Below are 11,994 nucleotides of genomic sequence, written 5' to 3' on the forward strand. Positions count from 1 at the left end.
TAACATAGCTACTATCCTACACTACCCCTGAGCCTGTGCTTCTCAGGAACTGGAGAAAAAGTTTGTATCTTCAACCCACAGGCCCTGCTTTCAGCTGAATGCGGTTAGACTCAGAATGTGTCTCTCTGGTACTAGCATGAGTGTGCCACTCCAAATTGAGATGGTCAGCCTTTGGTCGACTGGAATTCCATGAGATTTATGGCCTAGGTTTTACATCAAAGGAAGAGGTCATTTGGCCCATCATGCCTGTGCCAGTGTCTGAACATATCATCCGCTTGATTTTATCCCTATGTCCTTTCCACACAAACACTTTGAAAATAGTACAATAACACACTGATGAAACGTATTGATACTACCATACTGTAGAATACAAACATAATTACACCCTTGAACTTCAGACCTCTGTAATCTCTGACCATTTAAATTTTTTTTTATTCTTCCTGCCAAAATGGATAATTTCACATTTTGCCACACTACAATCCATTTGCTTCATCCTTGTCCATTCATTTCATCTATCTATATTCCATCATAAAAGGTCTGAAGGCCACATGTGAAGCAAACTTCAAAGTTTATTGGTCAGTGGGGTTTGTTGGTCATGTGAACTGAATTCCAAGCAAAGAAATGGAGTGGGTCAGGAAATCCCACTCAGATTGCTTGGTAATTTGCAAAGGTAGGACAAGATCTTATAACCGAGACTTGCTTCTTGTGTGCCTCAGCAGTACCTTCCTGGACTTTTTACTCAGTTAGCCCAACTCTTGCCCGTCAATCCCACCTGCCTACGTACTTGCGATATCACTCAAAGACACTAAGCTGCCTCCTTCCCACATGCCTCAAGCTCACTTGCCCAGCTTCCCCTGAAAATTAAAAGCCCCAATTTCCCAATCCCCAGCAAAACAATAACTGCCCCAACATCTTTGCCCTAGGCCTGCTACAGAGATCCAGCAAAGCTCAACACAAGCTAGAGGAATAGCACCTTACTTTCCATGTAGGCACTTCACCACTTTCAGGACTCTACATTGCATTCAGCATCTTCAGAACATCAACATTATCTTCCATTATGATCACATTCCAGCTCCCCTCCCCACCCTCCCTGTGACTTGCTTGAGTAGGTTTGCTCATAACAAAGACGACTTATTTTCAACTATTCACAGCCACCATTAATACCTATTTTTCATCAAGATCACTTCTTTATTACCATTAGCACTCCCTTTATCATTTGCTCTGGGTACCTTCACCATCTATCCCAACCACTGCACTTCCCCCATTGTAAACTGGCCAAATACCATCATTTTCCAACCCCCTTCAGTTTTAAATTAGAGTGATACCAGACTAAAATATTAACTTGGTTTCTCCTTCCACAGACACTGCCTAGATCTGCTGATTTTCTCCAGCACTTTCTGTTTTTATTTCATATCCCTTTGTCCCATATTCCTCAACATCATCAACCCAGCTCCTAGTGTCTGTCGGAAGCCCTCAATCCCACCATCTCCCCATATTCCACAGCTCTATCTACCCATCTACCTTTTCATCATAATGCATAGCATAAGAACTGAGCCTTCCATGGGTAATCTCAGGAAGCATTTCTTCAGGCAATACAATCTAGAACGTTCTCCCTGTAAAAACTTTTGAGGTCAAAAAGGGGTTAATCTAGAACTTTGTCCCTGTAAAAGCTTTTGAGGTCAGAAAGAGGCGGGGGGAGAGTTTGGGTAAGGGTCAATTGAATACGTCAAAGCTTTATCAAATGTTTGTAAGGTGAGGTTAGAGAAAGATATGGAACCAAGGTAAATGAACAGATTTAAGGTACAAATCAGCTAATTGAATGATAGAGTCATCTTGTGTTCTGAATGGTCTCCCCCTGTTCCTGTGTTTCCTCAACTCTACCCACTCACCACTAAGTTTTAGTCATGGTTAAAAAAGAGTGTTTGTTAGTTTGGGAATGACTTGTCTGTAACTGGGGAATGAGTTCTGGAGATTTTCTGCTTTTCAGATTCAAAAGGAGGCACTTCATGAGGAGGTAAAACCATTTCTATGAATTAAAGAGGGACATCACAGCGACCTCGCCTCAGTCTAAAGCCTACATGGAGTCTGTTGTCCAGGGTGGAGTAACCAAGGTAATGTAGACTGCACAGTCTGTCAGATCCCGTGCTTTTTTTTTATCAGACTCCTGGTGCTAGTTGAATGTAGCTGGTATCCTGGGCATCAGTGGTGTAGCTGAAATCACCAGCTTTCTGATTGTTTCTGTTAGCCTGACAACTGGGCACATCCACGTCCAGTTTGGGTCTGAGATGATTCTGTGCTTTTGCCTTTTTAAGCAGTGTCAGCACCTCAAGAAAGTAAGTTTAATTAGAAGAGAAGTCAGGCATTTAGCTTCAGCAATCTCACTTAACCACTGTAAAACTCACTCCCAGCATCTTCTCACTCTGAATATCTCCCCCACTCCCACCATATCTGACATCCTTGCTTATCCACCATCTCTCTGTAGCCCATCCAATCATCTTCTCATCACACCCTTTCAGCCCTAATCTCTTTGGAAATAATCTGATTAACTCCTTTTTAATTTTTTTCTTGAGATTTGGACATTCCTAACAATGAATTATTGCATAGCTCAGATTACCCTCAGTTACCTTTGAGTGGCATAATGGCTCAGTGGTTAGCACTGCTGCCTCACAGTGCTAGGGCCACCGGTTCAATTCCACCCTCATGTGACTGTCTGTGTGGAGTTTGCACATTCTGTCTGCATCTGTGTAGGTTTCCTCCCACAATCCAAAGATGTGTAGATTAAGTGGATTGGCCATGGGAAATGCAGGGTTACGGGGATAGGGTGTGGGAAGCTGTTTGGTGCCGACTCAATGGGCTGAATGGCCTGCTTCCACACTGTAGGAATTCTATAAGATGGAGGAAAATAGTGGGGCGAATGTTCTCCCACAGTGCTGTTAGGTTTTGACACACAGTGATGATGAAAGAACGGTGATGTACCTTCACGTGGGTGATGTGTTTGACGTGAAGCTTGATGGTGTCTCCATGGTGCCTTTCCACCCACTGTCATTACAATAGGCTTGAGTGTATGCCATGACTCAGTTCTCTTTTGATTTTAAATGTTTTCTGACTTTCTCACTTATCCTTAAGCATAACCCTCATCCCTTTATAGGAGGAGATATGGTATAGTGGTAATGTCACTGGATTGCCAATCCAGAAGCCTAGGCTAATGCTTCATGGTCACAGGTCCAAATCCCACTGAGGCACCTGATGTAATTTAAATTCAGCCAGTAAATGTGGAATTGGAAGCCAGACTTAATGACGGTGACTGTGCAACTATCATTGATTGACATAAAACCCCATCTGGTTCACTAATATCCTTTAGGGAAGGAAATCTGCCGTCTTTATCTGATCTGGCCTCCATGTGACTCCAGGCCCATAGTGATGCGATTGACTCTTAACTGCCCTCCGAAATGGCTTCAGAGGACACTCAGTTCAAGGGCATTTAAGGATAGGTAACAAATCCTGACGTTCCCACATCTTATGAAATAAGCTTGAGTCCCTTTAGCCATTGAAGCATTTGCAGGGATTTAGTTTGTTTTCTGAGAGTAATACAGAGATTGGCAATCCAGTGGTTCACCTAATTTTGCCCACCCAGCCATGTCGAGTGGGCCTTAGTGCATGCCCATGGCTAACTCATGCCAACCTTGATCTCACCAGGAACTCAAGATGTCCGAGATGGTGGAATTAATTGTGGAGACAGCGGCCGAAGCTAGAGTGACAGGATTTAGTGTGTCTGGTGGAGGCAAAGAAGGAATCTTTATCAAGGAGGTGCTGAAGGATTCAAGGGCTGCGAAAGCACTCAATCTGAAAGAGGGTAAGCTGCATTTCGTGCCAGGGCGTTGAAGGCTCAGCAGTTGAACCTGAACAGAAGGCAATGGAGTTTACAATTACAAACACATGCATTATGACCAGGAGATAGTAGGAACTGCAGATGCTGGAGAATCTAAGATAACAAGGTGTAGAGCTGGATGAACACAGCAGGCCAAGCAGCATCAGAGGAGCGGGAAAGCTGACATTTCAGGCCTAGACCCTTCTTCAGAAAATAAGAAGGGGGTCTAGGCCCGAAATGTCAGCTTTCCTGCTCTTGTGATGCTGCTTGGCCTACTGTGTTCATCCAGCTCTACGCCTTGTTATCTCTCATTAGGACCAGGAGGAGGCCATTAGTCCCAAAAGTCTGTTCCACCATTCAGTAAGATCATGGCATTGATCTGAGTGTGGCCTTGTTTTCATTTTGCTGCTAACCCCTGATAACCTTTGACCCCACCCCTCCTTGTTAGTCAAGAATCAATCTACTTCTGCCTTAAAAATATCCAATGAGCCATACCCACCTCTCTCTCTAGGGAGTGCTACACAGACTCAGGCTGTCTGAGAGAAAATATCTCTGTTTTAAATGAGTGACTCCATGTTTTTAAACCGTGTTGCCCCCTCGCTTCTGCCCCCAAACAGGACATATCCTGTCAATGCCCATTTGCCACCCTCGCTGCCTGAATCACAGCTGCCCGATACTTCCTTCCGGCCCTCACTCAGGAGGAGATCCAGCCTCCTGACAACTGCCAGACCTGCCACCCTCAGAAGTGACCTCATGGTGGGAAAGGGCCCCTTTGGGGAACAATAATCTAGGCAAGAGCAGGCCTCGATCGCCCCATGTAGCATTGCGGACGGGTTTGGGGGCGGGCGACGGTGCAGTGGGCACTCATGTTGCAATGATTTCATCACAGGGTGTTCCAGCTAAACGCAGAGCCTGCAAGAAAATCGTGCTTTTCATTTCAACACAGCTTTCAGGGCTTAATGCCTGAGCAATGACAGATCAAATCCCCATGTTGGAAAACACTGACAATGATTACCGATGAAAAGCAAATTCAACACTGAGGGGTTGATTGGCACTGCCAGCTTCACCCGCTAGGCACCACAGTGAAAACCTTCTCCAGAAGTCTTATGCCCCCCTGAATGTTGGTTTTGACTTTATAGAAGATGGCAAAGTGGGTGGTAATTTCCCTCACCCTATGGGGATGCCTAGTTTGAGGGTCTATAGAGGTGAATTCTCCTGCACCACTGTATATTTCCTGGAGGTAACAGGGACCCCCGCTGTCACTGGCGGCACATGCATGGCAGGAGGGCCCAGCAGCTTGATCTTCACACTCAGTCTGCGAGTGGTACACTGAAAACAAGAAGGGCACACTTTCTCTCATGGGTGAAGGTGGCAGAGTGTTAATATCACTGAGTGACTAATCGGAAGCCCAGGCTCCACTTTACCCTGCATGTTTACTACACCTCTAACCTTCTGAGTCTTTTGGTTTCTCAATCCTTAACTTCCTGCATTTGTTACCAACTGTATCCTTTATCCACTGTCCCTCTTACCCGCCGTACGTTTCACTCACTGGCTCTTTCACCCACTGTCCCCTTTACACACTGTCACACTTAGCCACACTCCCCGTTATTCACTAAACCCTTTACCCAGGGTCCCATAAGACATAATAGCAGAAGTAGACCATTCAGCCCATCAGGTCTGCTCTGCCATTCAGTGAGTTCATGGCTGATCTGTTAATCCTCAAATCCGAGCAGCATTAAGGTTTAGCAAGGGAAGGTCTTTCTTTTAATCCAATAGTTTTTACCGGGATAGTAATGGCAGTTAGTGAAGTGGTATGCTCTTCTCTGGTGCCAAGGTCAAGGAAGTTTTGGGTGGCCATAGGACATTCTGAAAGGGAAGGTTTAGCAGCCAGAGTTTATGACTCATTTTGGTACCAACAACATAGGCAGACAGAGAGATGAGGTCCTGCAAAGAGAATTTAGGGAGTTACGGGGGAAGTTGAAAATCAGATCCTGTAGGATTGTAATCCTGTGCCACATGCTAGTGAGGCCAGAAATAGGAAGGTAATACAGTTGTATTCATAACTAAAGTGCTGATATTGGAGGGAGGGCATCAGATATCTGGAACATGTTGTTGGAACATTGGGATCTCTTCCAGGGCAAGTGGGACCTGTACAAGGACAGGTTACACCAATATCCTGGCAGGGAGGTTTGCTAGTGCCACTCAGCAGGGTTTAAACTAATGTGGTGGAGCAGTAGGTCAGCTAGTGGAGTGAGTGAGGAGAAGGTGGAGGTTAAGTAAAGTAAGTCCAATAGGAAGAACAGGCAGGGTCAGGTTCACGTACAAGGCAGGACTGTCAGTCTGAATTGTATTTCTTTTATTGCAAAGAGTATAGCAGGTAAGGCAGATGAGCTTAGAACCTGGATTAGTACATGGGATTATGATGTTGAGAGAAGGGCAGGACTGACTGATCAACATTGCAGGGTTTAGATGTTTCATGTGAGATAGAGAGGGATGTAAAAGGGGTAGGGGAGTTACATTACTGATTATGGAGAGTGTCACAGCTGCACTAGGAGAGGACATCTTGAAGGGCTCATCCAGTGAGGCGTTATGGGTACAACTCAGGAATAAGAAAGGTGCAGTCACTACGATGGGGTTATACTATAGGCCTCCCAATAGCCAACAGGATACAGAGAAAGAGATATGTAAGTAGATCATGGAAAGATTTTAAAAAATAATGGCATTGTTGTAGTGGGTCATTTTAACATCTTCAATATTGACTGGGATCGCCTTAGTGCTAGGGGCTAAAATAGGGCAGAGTTTGTTAAGTGCATCCATGATTGTTCCTTGAAACAATATGTAAACGAGGAAGAGGCTGTACTTGTATTGGAGAATTGGCAGATGGAGTTTAATCCATACAAGTGTGAGGCGATGCATTTTGGGAGGTCAAAAACAAGAGGAAAGTATACATAAATGATAGGACTTCTAGGAGCATTGATATACAGAGGGATTTTGGGGTGAAAATGCCAACACAAGTAGATAAGGTGGTAAAGAAGGTGTATGGCATGCTTACAATCAACATTCAGGGCATTGAGTATTAAAGTTGGCAAGTCAGGTTGCAGCTGTACAAAACTTTAGATAGGCCACATTGGAGTATTGTGTGCATTTCACATCGCCACACTATAGGAACGATGTGGAGGCTTTAGAGAGGATGCAGAAGAGGTTTACTAGGATGTTGCCTGGATTGGAGAATATTAACCATAAGCAGAGGTTGGACAAACTTGGATTGTTTTGGCAAAAGCATGGAAGTTGAGGGATAACCTGATAGACATTTATACGATTATAAGAAGCAAAGATCCAGTGGATAGTTGGAGGCTTTTCCACAGTGTGGAAATGTCAAACATCTGGGGGCATAGGTTTAAAGTCAGAGGGGGAAATTTTAAAGGAGATGTACAAGTCAAGTTTTTTTTACACAGAGGGTGGTTGGTGGCTGGAACACACTGCCAGGGGAGGTGGTAGAAGAAGATACAATAGCAATGTTTAAGAGGCATTTAGACAGACACATGAAGAGGTGGGGAATAAAGGCATATGGATCATGTGCAGGATGATGGGATTAATTTAGAATGGCATCATGGTAGGCACAGACATGGTGGTCTGAAGGGCCTGTTCCTATGCTGTACTGTTCTATATTCCACTTAGCTGCCTTTTCCCATAACCCTTGATTCCCTTAATGATTAAAAATCTGTGTTAAATCTTAAATATGCAGCCCCTTATTCTGAGATTGTGCCCTCTGATCCCAGCCTCTCCGCATCTGCCCTGTCAAGTCCACTAAAAATCTTGTATGTTTCAGTAAGATTGTCTCTCATTCTTCTGTATTCCAAGTACAGTCCCAATCTACTCAGCCTCTCCATAAAACAGTCCCTCCATGCCTGGTATCAACCTGGTGAACATTCTTTGGACTGCCTCCAATGTCAGTATAACTTTCCTTGGGTAAAGGGCCCAGAACTTTTCACATTATTCCAGCTATGGTCTGATTAGTGCCTAGTAAAGTTTTAACAAAACTTTCCTACTTTTATCAGAGATAGTAGGAACTGCAGATGCTGGAGAATCCGAGACAACAAGGTGCAGGGCTGGATGAACACAGCAGGCCTCTCTGCTCCTATGATGCTGCTTTTCCTACTTTTATATTTGATTTTCTTTGAAATAAAGGCCAACATTCCACTCGTGGACAAGGACTCCAAAATCTCTCTGTTCTGTAGCTTTCTCCAATTAAGTAATACTCAGCTCCTCTATTCTTCCTGCAAAAATACGTAACCTCACATTTCCCTGCACCATATTCTATCTGCCAAGCTTTTGCCCACACACTTAACCTGTCTGTGTGCTTCTGCAGATATTTTGTATCATTCTCACCACTTGCCTTCTCATCTCTTTCTTTTGTGATTTCCACAAATTTGACTTTCCTCATCCAAGTCATTGATATATATTGTAAATGGTTGTGGCCATAGCACTGATCCCTATGGCACTCCACAAGTTTACAGGTTAACAGCCTGAAAATGCCTTCCTTATCCCAACTCTCAACCTTCTATTAGCTAGCTAACCCTCTATGCTTGCTAATATACTACCTCCAACACCATGGCTCTTAACTTATTAGGTAGCCTAATGTTGGTACCTTATGAATAGAATAGAAACCCTACGGTGTGGAAACAGGCCATTTGGTCCAATAAGTCCACACCAACCCTCCAAAGACCATCCCACCCAGACCTATCCCTCTAACCCTGCATTTCCCATGGCTAACCTACACATCCCTGAACACTATGGGCAACTTAGCATGGCCAAACAACCTAGCTTGCACATTCTTTGGACTGTGGGAGGAAGCCGGAGCACCTGGAGGAAACCCATGCAGACATGAGGAGAATGTGCAAACTCCACACAGACAGTCGCCCAAGGGTGGTATTGAACCTGGGTCGCTGACGCTGTGAGGCAGCAGTGCTAACCACTGAGCCACCATGCCGTCCCACTGTTTCCAAGGGGATTTTTTAGGTTGTAGACTTGCTTGCCGAGCCAGTGTGTTTGATCATGTTTCATCACCCTGCTAGGTAACATCATCAGTGTGCCTCCAGTGAAGCGTTGGTGTTCTGTCCCACTTGTTATTTATATGCCTCGGTTTGCTGGGATGGTTAGCATCACTTCCGGCGTCACTTCTGTTTTTCAGTGGTTTGTATGTCGGGAACACTTCAGTGTGTCTTTTGATGGAGTTCTGGTTGAAATGCCAGGCCTCCAGGAATTCCCTGGCATGTCTCTGTTTGTGTTCTGCTATTATGGATGTACTGTCCCAGTTGAATTCATGTCCTTCTTTGTCAGTGTTTATTGAGACCAGTGAGAATTGGTTATGTCTCCAAAATAGCCTGGTCCGTGGATCCAAAACATGTTGTTCTAGGAAACTGTTCTAAATACATTGCTTGAATTCTTCCTCATGGCCACCTCTGCCAATATGACACAGACAGAAATAGAAGTTGCTGGAAAAGCTCAGCAGGTCTGGCAGCATCTGCGAAGAAAAATATCAGAGTTAATGTTTCGGGTCTGGTGACCCTTCCTCAGAACTGCCAATATGACTAACCCCCCAATCTACATGAAAATAAAAGTCAGCCATGATTAATATACTACCTTTTTACATGTCATCATTACCTCCTGATTTATTGTCTGTCCCACCAAATAACTGATGTTAGGGGGACTGCAGACTACTCCTGTAAAACCATAACACCATTAGACATAAGCCATTTGGCCCCTTGAGGCTGCACTGTGATTCAGTAGGATCATGGCTGACCCAACATTCCTCATATCCAGTTTCCAACATTTTCCCCATAACCCTTGATTCCCCTACTGATCAAGAATCTATCTGTCTCAGCCTTAAATAGGACTCTTCCCCACAGTTCTGTGTGGCAAGGAGATCCAAAGACTCAGCACTCTGAGAGAAGAAATTCTTTCATATCTCAGTCTTAAATTGGTGCCTTTTTATTCTGAACTTTTGGTCCCAGACATGAGGGGAACCATCCTCTCATCATCTACCTGTCAAGCCTCTGAAGGATGCTATGTGTTTCAATAAGATCAGTCCTCATTCTTCTAAACTCCAGTGAGTAGAATTCCAACCTGTTTAACATTTGTTTATAAGGCAATCCTTCCATGCCAGGGATTGTGAACTTTCTCTGAACTGCCTCTAATGAAGTGATATCTTTCCTTAAATAAGAGGCCCAAAACTCCACATGTGGTCTCACTGGTATCTTGTATATTTGCAATAAGACTTCCCTACTCCCATACTTCAACCCCCTTGAAATAAGCGCCTACATTCCATTAGCCTTCCTGCTTGCCTGCTGCACCAGTGTGTTAGCTTTCTGTGTTTCATGTACAGGTCCCCTCAAGTCCCTTTTTGCTGCAGCTTTCTGCCAATTTTTCCCATTTAAATAATACTCTGTTCTTTTGTTCTCTCTTCCAAAATGAACAACTTCACACTTAACCACATTATACTCCATTTGCCAACTTTTTACTAACGTAAGCTATCATTATCTCTCTGTAAAGTGCTATCCTCCTCCTAAAATGACTTTTCTTTCAACTTAATACTCTCCTTAATTTCCTTGGTTTATCCCTCTCTTAGAATCTTTCCTCCTTACTGGGATGTATTTTACTGAGAGTCATAAGAGTAAATGTTTGCCGTTCCTTGCTTACTCCCTTTCCTGCTAAGCTATCCACCCAGTTCACTTTAGCCAACTCCGTTCTCATTTTGTTCCCTTTATTTAAGTTAAATACAATTGTTTTGACCCAAGTTTCACATTCTCAAACTGAAAATTAAATTATATCATGTTATGATCACCACTCCTAGGAGACCTTTTACTTTGAGGTCATTTATTTAGCCTGCCTCATTTTGTACTGTCAGATCCAAGATAACCTGCTCCCTGTTTGGCTGCGTGATGTGTTGCTCTGGGAATCTATCCCAGCTACCCTTTCCAATTTGATTAAGCCAATCAACATGAAGATTAAAGTCACCCATAATTATTGCTGTATTCTTTTTACATGCTTCTTTTACTTGTTGATTTATAAGTCTTTCCCACAGAGTGGCCACGGTTCACTACTCCTACCAATATCTCCTTTTCCTTGGTTTTATTACTTCTGCCCAAATGAACTCTATATCATATGAGCCTGTCTTCTTTTCATCTCTTATTAACAATGCTACTCAGCCACCTTCCCCACCCCTCCTGTCTCTCCGAAAGGTCAAAAGTCCCTGAATGCTAAGTTCCCAGTTTGATCTCCTTGTAACCATGTTTCTTTAATGGCTGTGAGATCATATTCATTTGTCTCAATTTTCACCGTCAGCTTGTCTACCTTAGTCCAAATGCTTCGTGCATTGAGATACAAAGTCTTTAAGTTTGTTTTCTTATTGAGTTTCCCTACACTCCTATTGTTCCTTTTTAGCATTCGCACTTTTCCTTTTGTTTTATGGTAACATTCAGCCCACCACTAACATGAAATCCTACCATTAACTTTAATTTTCAAATTTTCCATCCAACTGAACCCATACCCCTATTTGTTTCAGAGATAGTAGGAACTGCCGATGCTGGAGAATCTGAGATAACATGGTGTAAAGCTGGATGAACACAGCAGGCCAAGCAGCATCAGAAGAGCAGGAAGGCTGATGTTTCGGGCCTAGACCCTTCTTCAGAAATGGGGGAGGGGAAGGGGGTTCTGAAATAAATAGAGAGAGAGGGGGAGGCGGATAGAAGATGGATAGAGGAGAAGATAGGTGCAGAGGAGACAGACAGGTCAAAGAGTCTGGGATAGAGCCAGTAAAGGTGAATGTAGGTGGGGAGTTAGGGAGGAGATAGGTCAGTCCAGGGAGGATGGACAGGTCAAGGGGGCGGGATGAGGTTAGTAAGTAGGAGATGGGGGTGGGGCTTTAGGTGGGAGGAGGGGATAGATGGGAGGAAGGACAGGTTAGGGAGGTGGGTACAAGCTGGGCTGGTTTTGGGATGCGGTAGGGGGAGGGGAGATTTTGAAGCTTGTGAAGTCCACATTGATACCATTGGGCTGCAGGGTTCCCAAGCAGAATATGAGTTGCTGTTCCTGCAACCTTCGGGTGGCATCGTTGTGGCACTGCA

The 11,994-nt window shown here is 44.1% G+C and overlaps 1 protein-coding gene across 6 annotated transcripts in view; it reads left to right on the forward strand.

Moving 5' to 3' along the window:
* LOC109917040 (neuroblast differentiation-associated protein AHNAK-like) overlaps positions 1–11,994 on the forward strand; it is a 73,493-nt gene that overhangs the window by 43,602 nt on the left and 17,897 nt on the right. For all 6 annotated transcript variants that reach the window (XM_048618297.1, XM_048618293.1, XM_048618294.1 and 3 more), the window contains 2 exons: positions 1,988–2,111; positions 3,697–3,853. In XM_048618297.1, coding sequence (XP_048474254.1) covers positions 2,079–2,111; positions 3,697–3,853 — 190 coding nt within the window. In that variant the 5' untranslated portion in view covers positions 1,988–2,078. The remainder of the gene's footprint in view (positions 1–1,987; positions 2,112–3,696; positions 3,854–11,994) is intronic.

This window comes from Rhincodon typus, chromosome 39, assembly GCF_021869965.1.
Source record: "Rhincodon typus isolate 14 chromosome 39, sRhiTyp1.1, whole genome shotgun sequence".
Classification (NCBI taxonomy): Eukaryota; Metazoa; Chordata; class Chondrichthyes; order Orectolobiformes; family Rhincodontidae; genus Rhincodon; species Rhincodon typus.